Raw genomic sequence first — 17,797 nt, 5'->3', positions numbered from 1 at the left:
TATATATATATATATATATTAAGAGAAATCACATTGGTTATAAAGCATCTCAATTGTATATTGCATTCGCATTATACCGGCATAAAAATTATTGTTATGCAAGTAGGAAATACAATGCAATGTGTCGCGATTGAATTTGTACCAGTCGTCTGCGTTTTACATTTTACATTTGAATGTATAATGCTGGCTTGGGATTAAAATTGTTTGCATGTAAAGTCAAGCGCATTACTCGTAAATTACAAATCGAATTCGCATGTGACGTTAATACGTATAATGCTTCTATTATTACGATTTCCATGCAAATCACTCTATTACCATGTCAATGATTAATAGCAGTCCCCGAGAAAGATAACTAAAAATTTAAAAATACCTATCGTCATGTCGTATGTATAGCATTTCATACGTGTTCAAAATATAAATTGCAGTTGGAACCGATGAGAGTCTGCGTAGTAGAAACATCGCAATAATGAAACAGCTGCCAGCATGTCAAAGTTGAAACAAACGTCATTTTGAATGCAGGTCTGACAATCGAGAAATAAAGCAGGAAATATCGGCAATATATCATTTTCGTTATCGACAACGCATCACATATTTTCTATGGAACAAAGTTTATGTGTCGGTTAATGAAAGATCACTTAAATCGTAATATTTCATATACATTTTTACAATTTTTTTATAGTAGGTCTACAATGAAAAATATAAAAATTATACTGTAAAATCATTTTGCTATTAGTTGTATATATATGCTGTAGATATACGCATCAATGATACAATCTTGTTCACATTTGTTATTGGAAGTTGAATGATTGAAGTTCGATGAAACTTAGAAAAATTGTCGACCGTAACGTGAAAGGACCAATATCTACGTTTTATGTTACGAAAGGAAAGCCGTGAAAAGCTTTCACGCCACAAAATGGGAACCTACTTTAGAATAGAAAATCTTACAAAAGTTAGTAAACTTCTATTTAACACGATTGACGTACTTGAACAATTGAAGTAAATAAACATTCAATTTTATAGAAACTTGAGTTTTGTTTAAGACAACCTAGAATCCATAAAATTTATGAAAATTCATAATGTTAACATCAAAGTTGCAACGTTTATTAAGTATAAGCTAAAAATTAAAAAAACTTTTTTTATTTCTTTGAATATAATAACATAATATTTTAAAATTACAGTTGACTAAAACTTAATTTAATAGAAAATATTTAAACACATAATTTACGTAAAACGTAATTGCTTATAATTGGCAATACAAATCTATATATTCTACACACGGTTAAAATTATTTTATGTAATAAATTGATCGAATCTAATTTGATATATTTCATATTTTTATCGACTATATCTTTTTCAAAATCGAAAGTTTTTTTTCTTTTAAATATTACTGAATCAAAAGCTTTTTTCTTTTAGATATTACCGATTAGTCGCTGAACTTATGTAAGACCAAAAGTTTCTCTCGTTACAGGACTTGAAAGCTCGCTCTTTAGAAGAGTGAAGTATTCTAGTGAAGTCCGAAAAATCAGATCGGAAAATTCTGAAACCGAAGAAAGACTCTTGAAAGTTGAACGTTCTATTTGAAATTCTTTAAAGTACGATATAAGGATTATATTTGAACATGAAGCGTGCTTGCTGCTCTATTCCTGGATATCAATCTGTATCATATTTCCATAAGAAAATATGTATCTCTTTTATGTGCTCTGAATACAACATTCAGGTGTCAGTTTCGAATGAAATCGATTTATACTTAATATAGCTTTCAGTATTTCTTTACAAAATATTTATTTTTTTTATTACATATTAAAAGAAAATAAAACATTCAAATAGACATACTTGTATATATAATATTCGAAACAAACATGTATATCTTTTTTTCTGTCTTTTTATTTTAGAAATTTTAGAAATTTTAGCAATTTTTTTTCTGCAATGATAATTTCCTTTGGAAAATTCTTGATAACTTAAGAAGTATATTTTAGGACGTATATCTTATGATAATTTAAACAAGATGCTATTTTTTTATCCGAAACTAACTAAGTATTGTGTTAATTGTGTTATTAATTTGTATGTTACTCTTTTATTCTATTTGCCAAATTTATGCAAATTTTAATCAGCCAACTTGTTAACAAGTTTTACCATTATTTTTTTTATCGTATTTCTCTTACAAAATATGACATAATGTTTAAATTTGTATTCACACCTCGTCCAGTATTATAAAATATTTAAAATAAATAGAGAGAGTAGTAATGTTGCGATTATATATATATTTTTAATTTAAAAGGTTTAAGTCAGATTATTTTTAATCCATGAAAATGATATATGTATGTCAAAGCTGCAAGTTCATGAAATTGGAATTTATCCGATTAGACTTTACAGATTTACGGTATCAATGTGCAGACTCGATTTGTGATAGACTCGATCTGTCAGATAGAGCATTTCACATACGTGTACGATGACAGGTAGCGATGACCGATCAAACTGTCCGACTAATCCTACGGGAAATTGACCATTATATACAGCCGGCTGTTCTTTGATTGATCCATATGCAATTCTCTCTAAAACAAAACCTTATTACATGGCTCACTGATCAAAGACATATTCTATAGACATACCAAACTGTAACTCCCGATTTAGATAATAGTACAAAAGAGGTAGAGCGAACCGAGGAATTAAAGGGAATTAACCTTAGGATGAGCCTGTATTTGCTCCGACGGCAAATTAGGGCAACTAAATTAAAGACCTTCTTAGCTAAAGCTTTAGTGAAAAATATAAAGGATTATTTCAACATGTCTTGTATTTATTCCCCTACCGTACATTAAGTATTTACACGTGTTTCGTTTCCCTCGAAGGGATAATGATTTTATTAAAATTTTAAGACAATAAAGCATGCTTACAGTAGAATATGTTTTTTGTTAAAAACAAAATATTGAATGCAATATATATTGAGAAAGATTATAACAGAATTTTTTTTAACTTTTTCGTGATTTCTATACTTGAATCATTGTTTATTTGATATTAACAAATTTGAAATTTGTATTTCAGGCGCATCAAATCGCGATGAGACGACGTTACGACAGCAGAAATGCGCGTGCATGCAATTGCGTTGCGTCGTCGCGACGCTAAAGAATTCACCGGCATTTTGAATGGAAGCGCAGTGTCAAGATAGCACGAAGGAGCGGTACACGATCGAATCAATCGTCGACAGATCACCATCTCGTGACAAAAACGGTCGTCGCTTCGAGCAACAAATTCCGCGCCATGAGGACTGCGTGGATCCTCTCTTTGGTGATGTCACCGTTGTTGGTGCTAGGTAGTCCAGCGGGTAACACTATTAGAGAAGGAGGCATCAAAATCGGAAACAGGGGAACAGTCAAGGGCGTAAACGTGGGTAGAGGCAATTCAGCAGTTCGTATCGGTGAAGGAACTAGACTATCGAACTCAACGAGACAGCGATCATTTCCGACTACCACAACCACCACGACTACTCCTACGCGTTTCACACCGCAATCTTCTGTGGGGAATAATTATAACATCACCGATCTCAAGGTAATGACTTTTTTCTGAAATGGATTTGGTAAAAAAAAAATCTCAAATCCATCATTTATTAAAGCCGAAATGTTTCTTCTAAAAGAGAACTTTTATATCCTTGATATAAGAAATTTAAAGTAAGTTTGTAATGTAAATTTATTATATTTCAATGTAAAAAGTGTATTTTCAAGGATAAACTGAAAAAGCCGTACGAATGTTTCATTGACAAAATGCGAAAATTTGTTTTGCATGTTAAGAAAATTTTATTAAAAAAGTATTATATCGAAAAATAATTATATTATTTAGTACTCAATAAATTCTATATTATTAGAAACATTTTTACTTTAATCGAAAGATATAATATATGTATGTAATTAAAATTATCCGTCAACTATTAAAAGAAAGTGTATTTAATTTTTAATATTACAGAAAAGGATTTACAGACTATACAATATATCTGTTATGACTTGCACAAATCTTTCTTTGTGCATTTTTGTAATTTTTACGGTAATCAATTTATCATACAATTCTTTTCGCTTTTTCTCCCATTAATAGATCATCAATTATATATTCTTTAGATAAAATATTTTACGATTTGGATATTTAATTAAGTCATATTTTTTGCACAAATTATACTCTTCTGGCTGTCAGCTTCATTTAAATGCAGTTGACGAAAAGTTTTTAACGTTTTGAGAATATTCGACGTGGAGATAATCACCTTTAATGAATGTTAATGAATTCATCAAGTTCATAACTCACATTATTCGGGGATAGTTACCTCAGTATTATTCGAACTCAATCGAGTTGAAATTTTCAGGAAACCACTCATTTTCATGGATTCATGAATTTTATCTCAATTTTTCAAATCCATGTCGATCCACAATGAGTCAATTTATGGATTTTCGTCTCCATTTAATACATTGATTGCAGCACAAGTACCATCTGTACTTCGGAATAGAGTGCAATTAAAGTCGATAAATATACGGTTAGTGATGCGATTCGTTACCAATAATCGATGGATTACGTTACTTTTCCGAGTTAAATCCGTTATTCAAACGATATTTGAGAGAATACTTATTAAAATATAATTTTTCTCGATTTAATGTCACGAAAGGTGATAATTTTATGAATGAAAATATTTCTACAGAAAATATTTTTAAATCTCTAAATGCTCTTGAAATAAAGAATTAAAAATTATAAATCTTTTTAGAATATTTACATTTATCGTAGATGTGTATAAATTATTAATGAAAGCAATACTAATATATTTTGTACGTCTAGGAAACAATACTAATATTTCTTAATATTTTAGTTAAATAAAATTATTTTATTTCCAAATAAACTGTATAATATTGATAATGGAAGATCAAGTATTTTATTTTTCTTTGTGCGCGCTTGCAGATAGAAAATTTTGTATTAAATCAAAATTTTCCATGATTGTATTATACATCATAAAATTATGGAAAAAATATTGCGCCAAAAACCAAAGTCTTGATCGTTGCAGAAAAATATGATGAAACGATTTCCTTATAGAGCTACCTTAAACTAACTGGTCTTTTGCTAAAAAGCATTATTGATAAACTGAAACGTAAGCCGCTGTCCAGTCTAAGCCTACACGTAGGTATTCATTCGCATCGATCGATTTATGCAACAGGTGCGCGCTAGTCCATTCTTGTGATAATAAAATGAACAAGATGCCCCCTTGCTGCACTTTTCTGATTGCTTTGAGCTCTTAATGTATTGTCGATCGTGATGCGGTACATTGGCGACAAGTAAAAATTGTAATGATCTGTCGTTAATATTTAACAAGTGTTATTAAGTTAAATATTTATATATCGACATAACAATTTACAAATCATATAAGACATTGGACAAAGGAAATATTGATCGCACAATTAAATAGTTTGATAATATAATGACAAAACTGAACGACCTATTAAAAGTCACAATGTATTTACTTTTTCTTATTTTTAGATATAAATACGTAATCTCTCTATATACACTACTCAACAAAAAATAGAGAACACTTTAGAACACGTTCAAAATTGCGCAATATTCAGAACATCATAACTCGGTGAAAAATTATCGCAAACAACAAATCAAAAAAGCATTTGAAAGCTTGAAATTTCTACTTTCGAAATTGGTGATTGATATTTTAATCTGACTAATTCTTTATGGAGATATACAGACACAAATGGATACCCGTCAAATATGAAAAATTTTTACAAACTTTACACAGATCTGTGGCGTGAAGTAAAATTTACATAAAAATGCGGTTTACGGCAGTCGAAAGAGTGAATCTTTACCTTCAATTTGCTTTTTTATTGAATGCTGTACGATTTTTCCTCACTGAGTTATTGAACGTTGAAGCAAAAGTGATCATTTTTGCTTCAACGTTCAATAACTCGGTAAAAAAAAATCGTACAGTACTCAATAAAAAACAAATTGGAGGTATAAAGATTCACTCTTTCGATTGCTGTAAATTGCATTTTTGTGTGATTTTTACTTCACACCAGAGACCTTTATACAATTTGTACAAAATTTTCAGATTTGCCAGGTATCCATTTGCGTCCGTATAGCTCCGTAAAACATCAGTCAGATTGAAATATCTATTACCGATTTCAAAAGTAAAGAGATCAACCTTTAAAATGCTTTTTAAAAAATCTCATTATGATCATTTTCGACAAAGTTATCTTGAAGTTAAAGACATCATTTAGAATTAGCGTTAAAAAGGGCAAAATAAATATTTATGTATCTTTGCAAAAAATGATTATGTGAAACGTTTGAAATAATCGTTTTAAAACTTAAAGCCATGACCTTTAAATGTTTCAAATCATGTTTCTATGTAAAAATTGTATCACAAATGATGCTAATTTGAAGTCGATCTTTTAAAATTAAAAAGTAAACTTCTACTTTGATGACATGCACAGAATAAAAAATGTTCTCAGTTCTGTGTGTGTGTGTGTGTCCTGAATAAGAGAACAATATACTATAATACTTTCTAAAATGATGTACCTTTGACACTCTATAAAATAAAAAGAATTTTCTTGAAAAATTGAATACAGATGTCTAAAACTAAAAAACACTTTCGTGTAAAACAATATCTCTTACATTATTATGTGATATTCTTTTGAGAGGGATTTTTGAAGTGCACTTACCATTTCTTGAAAAATAACGTTTACCGCCTACATTAACGTTAGCCAATAAAGATTTTTTATTCCGTGCACGTCATCAAAGTTGACGTTTATTTTTTAATTTTAAAAGATCGACTTCAAATTAGCATTTGTAATAAAATTTTTACATAGAAACATGATTTGAAGCATTCGAAAGTTATGGCTTTTAGCTTTAAAACAGTTATTCCAAATGTTTCGTAATCATTTTTCGCAGAGACATGTGTGTGTGTGTGTAAACCCTGAATTTGGCCTTTTTAATGATAATTCTAAATTCTAAATGATCCTTTAACTTCAAGATAGAAATAACTTCGTCAAAAATGGTCGTAATGGGATTCTTAAAAAAGGATTTTAAAGGTTGAACTTTTTACTTTTGAAAACGGTAATAGATATTTCAATCCGACTGATCTTTTACGATTAGGTCCGGGGTTGAAAAATGATTACTTTTACTTCAACGTTTAATAACTCGGCGAAGAAAAATCGCATAGAAATCAATAAAAAAGCTAATTGAAAAGGCAAAGATTAAATCTTTCGATTACCGTAAATCGCATTTTTATATAACTTTTATTTCATGCCATAGACCTTCATAAAATTTGTACAAAATTTTCAAATTTATCGGGTATCCATTTGTGTACGTATATCACCGTAAAGAATCAGTCACATTGAAATATCAATTACCGATTTCGAAAGTAGAGATTTCAAGTTTCAAATGCGCTTTTAATTTTTTTTTGTCTACGATAATTTTTCATCGAGTTACGGTGTTCTGAATATTATGCAATTTTGAACGTGTTCTAAAGTGTTCCCTATTTTTTGTTGAGAAATAACCGTTGAGGTCGACCGGAACCTACCCTCCCGACCGAAACGTTACCTCTACCCCTGACCGGAGTTACGTCCCGGGTAGGTTTCGGCCGATCCCAACGGTTCTGTCGGCGGGGGGGGTAAGTTCCGGCCGACCCCAATGGTTAGATCGGGGGAGTAGATTCTGGCCGACCCCAATGGTTAGGTCGGTGGGGTAGGTTCCGACCTCAACGATTAGGTCGGGGGATAGGTTCCAGCCGACTCTAACGGTTAGGTCGGGGAGGTAGGTTCCTACCAACCCCAATGGTTAGGTCGGAGGGGGTGGTGTCCGGCCGACCTCATCGGTCAGGTAGGGGTTAGGTCCGCGGTATGGATGTGACCGTATATTCTCTATTTAAGTGCCTTAATTAATTAATTCCGCTGATGAAATAATTATAATATATTATAGGACCGTATATGTGATAATACAAACTATAGAAATCAAAGCCTTAAACGGTTTATCAGGATCTTAGTGCTTGTAAGATTCTTATGTGAATTTATATACTACGTATGGTTTGTAGTCCTCAGAAACGCGCGCCGAAATGGGGTGATCCCGATTGACCACGTCTCGATTGGACACTACCAATCACAGCGACCGGTGCTTAGGAGCTTTGTAGTCTCAAGCGCTGTGAGTGGCTCGTGTCCAATTGAGCCGTGTCCAACTGGGTGCCACCCCGCCGAAATGATTTTTCGGTCTTGAAACGCTATTAAACTACCGCAGTAGTATCACGAGTTAAATTGACTGGCAATTTAACAAATTTTTTATGCTTATTCGCATCTTCGAAACGGTCTTAATAATGATGAATAAAATATTAAAATCTGTAAATAATTAATTCTTATTGCGAAAAATATTACCTCGACCGGGAGTCGAACCCGGACTCTTGCATAGCGCGCGAGCGTCCTAAGCCTTTTAGAGTACCGAAATAATTATATTATTATGTCTCTGGCAATTACTACTTAATGGTCGCGACTCAGTGTCTCCTACAATTGAGAAAGTTGAATTAATTCCAGAATCCTGGGATTCAGCCTCTCTCGCGGCTCTGGATTGCCTTCAGCTAGGCTGTTTCTTCCTTCCAAGCTAAATTTTGTTTTAGCTAAAGGATTTGTTTTAAGTTTTAGAAAAATACGACCGAAAGAGAAATTTGGTTTTCTTAATTTTAAGAATCAGTATGACATATATAGATATTGAGACCCAGTCAGAAATGATAATGGAATCGACATCGAATCGATGTCGATTCGACGTCGTTCGACGACGAAAGCATCGAATCGGCGTCGATTCGATGTCGATTCCATTATCATTTCTAACTGGGAAGCTTGCAAGTCACGGAAGCGAATACGGAAACGGTTACGCTAAAATGCAGGATCTGAATGTAAAATCATTTCAGGACGATAGATCCAGTAAAGATAAGTAATTTTATGTTAAAATTGGCAAGTTTTGTGTGATAATTAGCGCAAAGTATACAACATAACTAAAGTGACAGATGGCAGAAGGTGCTGCACCTCGGCGTACTCGGCGTTTATAAGCGAATGCCGGCGAGGCGTATCTTATCAAAACAATTATTTTATGTATTTTGACGACAAGAAGAAAATTGAAATATATTAAACGATAATTAAGCATTTAATGAGTGCATGAGAATGTGAAAGTAGTTCCAATGAACTGCGCATGTCAAGACGAGAGAAGAGCCATGACATCATCGGGGAGTCTACCGCCATTAGAGACGAACGCGTAAAAAACGGTCAGGCCCCGAGATTAATTAATACCGCTTAATTATCGTAGTGGGAGTGTCCGCGAGTAAGCGCGACAACTCGGGGACGCAAATATTCCGAGTTTAAGAACTCGTAGATACGACCGAGGCGAACGAAGCGCACCGCAGCGAGATAACCGCCTGCATAGATTCACGTTCGTGTAAGGCAGTTACGCGTTTGTGTTGGTAAGTGGGCCACGAGTCAATCATTCGTATCTGGTTTATTTAACGCAACGACGGAACGTCGGAATCGCGAAAAGTGCGTATTTCGGGAAAAAATTCGACCGTATATTGACGACGTAGATTGCGTAATTCGGGATAGCTATACAGGCATCCGATCATCTTTAAGAAGACGGCCATTGATCGTAAATCTGATCTGATAATTGCTAAAGCAATTGTAATTTTTGTGTGTATGTGAGAGAGTGTGAATCAACAGTTTTTGTTATTGATGTAAATTATTTTATCGAATATATGTGTTAAATACTTACACACACGTGTTAGTGTTTGTGTACACCTTTCCACTTTGGAAATAGCAAATTTATCATATATTTATATTTAAATTTATGTCGACTTCGTGCTATTATTTTGTCTGATTCTACATTTGTACAAAATATTTTTTAACACTTAATTTTTATTAGAACCATTCAAAGCAAGCACAAATGTTTCGATATCATTTTCAAGTTACAGTTAGTAATAGTTAATGTAGATAACTGAGTGAATGAATGAGTGCGTAAGAATTACGGGGAGAGCGAGAGATGGAGAGAGGGGGGAGGGGAGACAGTGAGAAAAAGAATTCGAATGTATTACTATAGGCGTGTGTACTATCGCGTTTGGGGCTCCGCACAATAAAAGGAACAAGGAACAAAGAACAGAGAATAAAAATTTGAACCTATATCAGAAACTGTGTATTCCACAATACATAATTTCTAATAGGTTAAAATTCTTATTTTCTGCACCGAGAAAAAGATTTCTTTGAATGTAATAAATGTTATCGTATCCAAATAAAGTTATTTGGAATGGTCCAAACAAACCAATGTTTGAATCAATAAGTGCGATTGTTTGAATTTGGAACAATGTATATCTTTGTCGTAAATACATTATTTGTTTGAACAGATAATATCTATCTTCAGTATTCGCGTGATCAACTGTACGGTACAAACGTAATTGATGTAGCACATAGCACTGCTCGTTTAATCCTGTTGTTAGACGTATAAGCCATTGTTTCCATATTTTCGGTCAAAAAATGTAATGATTATTCTAAGAAGGCAATTATTTGCATGATGGAATAACCTAACCTCTATAAATATATTTTGCTATTTTCAAATAAACAATTTGTTTCATTGTTCGTATTCATTGTAACCAAATAATATATTATTTAATTGAAAGATATTATTTCTGTCAAGCAATAGAGATTTCTCGAATGAAACAGCAAAATTTTTATTCAAACAAATAATATTTCGTACAAGCATATGTTGTTTCAATAAAACAAATTTTAGTCAAATAAATAGAAATATTAAATCCAAAGAAACCTTTTTCTCTCTGTGTGTTCTCTGTTCCCTGTTCCTTTTATTGTGCGGAACCCCTTACTGTTGAGTCTAATCAAAGACATAAAGAATGGACTGCGCGATCCGTGTGTCAAAATGGTCGATAGGGATGAGAGAGAGAGAGGAACCGTTTCTATCTCTTTCCATTCAATGGTGTAATGGGAGAGAAAATGAGAGGGAGATTGGCCGTCTCCCACGGGTCCCTCTCTCTCATTATTGTCGATCACATTTGATACACTACTTAAATACGGATCGCGCAGTCCATTCTCTGTGCTTTGAGTCTAATGGATGCGTAAGCTCCCGCATGCATCGGTGAGCGCGCCGCCCCTGCTTACCTTCCGTACTCTACTTGTGATACGCCAACTATTTCTCTTTATAATTTAAAAACTAAGCTTCGAATAAATTTTTGCCAAAAGAAAAATCGTCTTAGAATACGGTCAAGAATATGTAAGAACAAAAGGTTATTTTGAATCACCCTGTATATTTACTATTAATAGTTGCGTTTTAAATAAATTCTGATGTTATAATGAAGAAACTTTTATGTCTATATTTGAAAGAATTATTTTCTTCAATAAGAACATGTTTAAAATTCCTACTGTCATCACATTATTAAGTATTTTACATTTTATTTATAAATGAAATATAGGGGAGCCATGTGTCATAAAAATTGAAACTCTTAAAAGTGCATCTAAATATAACAATTTTTGTATCTTTTTTTTTAATAATTAAAATTGTTAGATAAAGTTCTATTTTTTATTGGTTGAATAATTGAAAAAAGATATTGAACTGTATTGGACGAAAGAAATCTAGTGAAGCGAGGAATCATCCATTTAATTCGGAAAAATGTTCGTACAATTTAGCTAGATACAATATAAAGTTACAATTTTTAAAAGAAATACGCAACAAATCAAAATTATTATTACGTTAAAATGAGTATTGATAAAAACATATTATTTTTATTTGTTTAATTAAAGAAGCCAATAAAATAAATTAAATTATTGATTTAAGATAAGGAATTTAAGGATATTTCGTTTTAAATTAAGTAGATAGAACACGAGTAATATTAGCGTATTACAATCTTGGATTTATCGAAATTATTAAATTAACTTGCATTAATAACACTTTGTAATAATTTTAATGAAACGAGTTGATATAATCAAATTCTTGAAACGCAAAATGGGAATAATAACCTTATATTTAAGTTGTATAACAAGAACACAATAAATTCGCAAGAAGAAACAAACATGTAAATAGTAAGATGGAAATTAAGTGTACTCGATTTTGCATTAATCGCAAGATTTCTTTCTGACAAAAATACACACATACTTGAGCGGCCGCTCCACGAGAGAATCATACATATTTTAAAATTTACACTCTAAATTTCCTACAGTGAAATCTTACTCCAAGAAAGTGAAAATGCAACCACCTTTGAAAAAAAGTTAAAATATTTCACTTCTTGAAAAAAGAGTGACGATCTTCACTCTTTTTAGAGTGAATTTTCATTTCAAAAAAGTGAAATCTCATTCCAAAAAAGTAAGATTTCACTCTAAAAAGAGTGAAGATCGTCACTTTTTTTTCAAGAAGTGAAATATTTTAACTTTTTTTTCAAGGGTGGTTGCATTTTCACTCTCTTGAAGTGAGATTTCACTGCAAGAAATTTAGAGTGTAATAAGTTGTAGAGTGTAATAATTACTAAATATATATTTAGTAAATATTTATTAGTTTAAAAAAAAAATAAAAACATATTTTTTAAAAAATGACCTATGGTGCCCCATACCCAGGGTATCATGGATCACACTCAAAATAGTAGGATTATACAAAAAATAACGGTAATGGAAGTTGAAAAGTATTTTCAATTAACTTACACATTCTTAGCATAGTCACTAATACAATAAAATATAATTATAACTAATAATTATTAGATAATAAAATAGAAAGTTATAAGAAAACAAATGAGAAATAATCATTAATATAAAATAAAAAATATATTACGATAATAATAAATAAAATTAATTGCTTAGAAATATAAACTGCCCTTTTAGTATATATATTTTCTATATTGTCTCGTTTAATCATGAATATTTAATGTGACCCATGGTACCCCAACTATACATTTAATTATATAATTTAATAGAAAACTATAAAAAAATAAATGTTAGATTATTACTTGTAACGTAATAAGTTGAGAAAAGATGCGCAGAAACTTGCACTGTATCTTCATACATGTATCTTCTACTTCAAAAATAATATTAAAACATTTTTATGCGATTAAAAAGTTACTTTTGCACCACGAAAACCATTAATGATCGATGCTTTTCGATACAATGAAATTTAATCACTGCCACCTTGATAAAAAGTATGGGGGCAACGAAGTAACAGTCGTATTGTACTAGTAATATTCATTTAAACATTCTAGATTATGTTAAACAATCAATGACCTATGGTACCCCGTGACCTATGGTACCCCGCGACCGATTTTCCCTAACTTTAAAAGAGAAAAAGTACACGAATTAGTATAGAAAATAATCTAATTTGATTAGTTTGAAATGGATCGAAATTATATATTTCTCTTTTATATTTATGTAACAAACGGACATGATATATTATAATATTATACAAATTCTTTGACGCAAAGAGTATGAATAAAAAATAATTTATCATTGAGATTATGAGATCAGTCAATATTTATTGCCATTAAACAAATAAATAACAACATAACAAAATAATACAGTTCATATTACGGTCGAAGCTGGATCTTCGTTGCTTTTAAAATAATTCAATCTTGAATTACTACTATATATACCGAGGGGTAAACCGCTGACCAAAATCCTGTATACCAATGCCTAGTAATGCCCAGTAATGCCCAGTAATGCCCTCAGCGGTTTACCCCGAGGGGTAAAATCCTGTATACCAATGCCTAGTAATGCCCAGTAATGCCCAGTAATGCCCAGTAATGCCTTCAGCGGTTTACCCCTCGATATATACTATATATGTACTTGCATATATACCATATTGTAGTCTTTTTCAAACTGCGCGCCGAATTGTTTTTCCGGACTAAATAAACGCAATTAAAACTACTCTAGTAATCGCGAATTAAATTGACAAGCAATTTTAATAATTTGATACTACTATCAAGCATCATATATTATATAGATGTTAGTATATTAAAACTGTTAATAAATTTATTGCAAAAAATATTACCTCGCAGTTTGAAAAAGACTACAATATGGTATATATGCAAGTACATATATAGTATATATTAGTAATTCAAGATTGAATTATTTTAAAAGCAACGAAGATCCAGCTTCGACCGTAATAGGCATTTAAATTTCTAGTATTGATTGTGTTTCTCACATATACGGTCTAAAAATAAAAATATTAACATAAATCGAGCAAAATTCAATAAAGAGAAGAATTACAAAATATCCAAAATAATGCAACAATAATGATGATAAAATAAAATTATATAACAATTATATGTAATGGACGTATTTTCCAACGCAATCGTACATATCACGAGTGAATATATATATATATTGTACAATAACACTCGTTGCTAAACTCGGACCATTTGTAACGTAGTGACCGCGTCAACTGCCATGTCTCGGTCGAAACTTGGCGAAATATCGTTTTGTACAACCTGTTGACGATCTTCCTCACCGTTTGACGGAGCGAGAATGATTTATCACCTGACATTGTTCGTTTCTGTACTGTCCGAAAACGCATGATGTACGTGTGTAAGACAGTCTAACAGGCGCCTTACTAAAATTTCATATTTCCTCCATCATATTTGTGTAACAGGTGGGCATGATGGTACCGTACAAATCCTTCGGCGTGAGAGAGTACACCAGAGCAGTCACTACCGCTATTAACACACTGCAGAGAAGTACGAGGGGTCCAAGACTGGGGCTTTTCCAGCGATATGATCTTCATGTCAAGATAGCGATGAAGGAACTTACGCCTAGCCCAACTGGTGAATATTAATCTTGCTTGATTGATAGCTTTGTTAGCCACATATTATTATTATTACACATTCCATCACATCGTACATTATATGTAAATATATTAACAAAGGTATTTTACGTTATATAAAATTAAGTAAAACAAAATTAACAAATTAATAATGTTTTTTAAATATATATTTGTACTTTAATTTTTAATTTACAGTCGGTGTTCAATTTTTTGCGAAATGCAGTTGACATTTTTGCATTGGAAATGCAATATATGTATGAAACAAAATCTGCATTCTTAATTTCTACTAAATGAATAATACATACAAAAATTCCGGAACTTTTGTTCTCACTAACAAATTTGGTATGCGAATATTTAGTGCTTAATTTTATGAAAGGAGTAATATAAGTCGTACATTAAAAATTCGTTGATTTGCAAATGAGAAGATTATAAAAAGTTTTAAAGGGAGTTTTGAATTATGAAAAAGATCTCGACCATTATTAACTTTTTATTTTTGTGAGAAGGATTTACCTGCAAAATGACAAATGATGAGATTTTTTGGAATCGTAGCAGGTTCATGAAGAGAACAGAAAGTCTTAGATCAATACGAACCCATTTCTTTAGAGACATTGGAGGCTTTTATGGGGCTTGGCCTTTATCAAACAAAATCTGAACGTTGGATTATATTGCTTTCACTAATACCGTTCTTTGTGCCCACTGGATACAAATCAGCACTTTAGTCTTGCGATAAAGAGATTCTCTGTTGTCAAACGAATGCAAAGCAGAAATGTAAAATGACTTGGATTTATCCTTTTGACGATTTACGTAATTACTTCTTCGCAAAGCTTATACATTAAATCAAGATTATAATTTATAGTTCTAACGTAACTAAAAAATGAATTTCTATTTTACACGAAATAGAAATTTATTTTGTATTTTTTAATCTTTGCTGTACAGTACCTATTACAGCAACGTAGAAAATGCCGAGTAATGCGAAATAATTAGAAAGCGAAAACCAAACGTGTAAAGGTAACATGCAGGATAATATAATCTTAATTTAAAATACATGTCTGATGCAATGTAAAAATAATAAATAGGCGCGAATAAATTTTGTATATATTATATATATATATATACTTACATATAGTCGGTATTTATAATTTTAACAAATTGTCATAGAAATGAGTTTATATCACGGTATAATTTTTATTCTTTTGTCAAAAATTCGTAACATTGATATTTGCACTGAATATTTTAACGTTGAAAACTTTGCGTCAAATCCATAAAACATAAAGTGGATGGAAATGAAGTACAAGCATTCTGATCATTGTGGGTTTTGAAAGTGCATAAAGTACATCCGTTCTACAGTTTGCACATGCTGACCCGCAGTAACAGCTTCATATTCAATTAATTCAGAATGAGGATTATATTGGACCAATGCAAATATTGATTAAAGAGAACCGTTTCGAAAGCATGAGAAAGTATTAATTACTGTTTAATCCTGATCTTACCTGTTATCGGTACAATACTAAAATATGAAAAAGAATGTTATATTTTACATAACTTTTCAAATTTAAAAATGTATACAAATCCACAAAGCTTTAAAAATAAATGTAAAAATGTCTATATATTTCTAAAGTCTAAATGTTTCTATTTAATTTGACTTTTTTATGTAATTTTACTTGGTATAATTTTTAAAATAATTATGTATGTAGTTTACTTTTTGTATATCATATCATCTATATTTCATGTTTATTAAAACGCTTAAACGTTAAAATAGAAATGAGAAACGTTAAATTAGAATGTCTAAAAATATTGTTATGTGCAACATTCCTTTTAATAATTTCGTAATATAGACAGTAAATTTTTTAAATCATTTTCGAACATTTTTTAAGTTTATAATATGTATATTAGATTCGGTAAACGACAGTGTGTGTTTGTGTGTGAACGTGTCGACGTTCACTTTTTTTCTAAAGATCCTATTGATGTTGGCGGAAACTATCTGGAGCGCATTAAATTTATGAAAAATCGGAATTGGGCTGAAATGGGATGTTTTCATGCTGCCGCGCTCCGTTGAAAGAAAAAGAGACGTCGGGCGCAGTTCTGCCATGTAAATCACGTTGGAAAAGCTGGACGACAGCCAGGCGCTGCTTGCTCACACATCATCACACGTCACACCACCCATTGCCACGTACCACGTTCCGTCATCACCTCACGCGCTTCCTGAATGAATACATTGGCCGACAAATGATCGTACTACTACCGGAAATCTTAAATGAGTAATGACAATCACTTAGTAACATAGCACCATCATTTGTCAGTCCATTAAATTTCCGCAGGAAAATTTTAAACACTCTGGTGCAGCAAGAATTAATTGAGCAGGTGATATGGAGAATGCAACGTAATGTAAGCTGAAACTTTGTAAATAGTTTTTGTTTTTCAAAAAAACTTTGTTTTTGTGAATTCTGTGGGTTACTTTAGAAGTTTCGTTTGGAAAGTATCTTTTTGTAACGAATAAAAAGTATGGGAATTGATTATTGTTAAAAATTGATAGAAATATAACTTATATTTACGATTTAAGAATTTACAAGTCTCTGACTTAAAATATTTATAAATTCGTAGAATTTTTATTAGTTTATTTAAAAATTTCATAGATTTTTATAACATAGATAATAAAACATAAAAACGTAACATAAACTTTGTGGTATGCTCTTATTTTTTAAACAGAAATAGCTGAAATGAATATTACACAGTAAAAAATCGTACGTCCACGTATGTAGAATTTTTCTTGTGTTACCACATTTTGATTATTACTTCAATGTAAAATAAACATACAATTGATATGTTATTATTTTTGTAACATTTTGATGTGTTAGATTCATGTCACCTTTCTAACTTAACAATTGCGTATGTCAATTAAAAATGGAATATTATTTCGAGTGTTTTTAACACAATTGTTTCAATTAATCTATATATCTCAAAGTCAATTTAACATCTAAGAATTTTTTCATTCACATTATACGAA

General features: G+C 31.4%; 1 protein-coding gene across 1 annotated transcript in view; it reads left to right on the top strand.

Moving 5' to 3' along the window:
* Nmdar2 (glutamate ionotropic receptor NMDA type subunit 2) overlaps positions 1-17,797 on the top strand; it is a 230,839-nt gene that overhangs the window by 124,289 nt on the left and 88,753 nt on the right. The window contains exons 2-3 of the mRNA XM_018516190.1: positions 3,040-3,543; positions 14,623-14,794. Of these exons, the coding sequence (XP_018371692.1) occupies positions 3,256-3,543; positions 14,623-14,794 (460 nt within the window). The 5' untranslated portion in view covers positions 3,040-3,255. The remainder of the gene's footprint in view (positions 1-3,039; positions 3,544-14,622; positions 14,795-17,797) is intronic.

This window comes from Trachymyrmex cornetzi, unplaced genomic scaffold (assembly GCF_001594075.2).
Source record: "Trachymyrmex cornetzi isolate Tcor2-1 unplaced genomic scaffold, Tcor1.1 scaffold61, whole genome shotgun sequence".
In the NCBI taxonomy this organism is placed as follows: Eukaryota; Metazoa; Arthropoda; class Insecta; order Hymenoptera; family Formicidae; genus Trachymyrmex; species Trachymyrmex cornetzi.
Note: the sequence above shows the minus strand (reverse complement) of the source record. Positions and strands in the feature narration are given on the sequence as shown.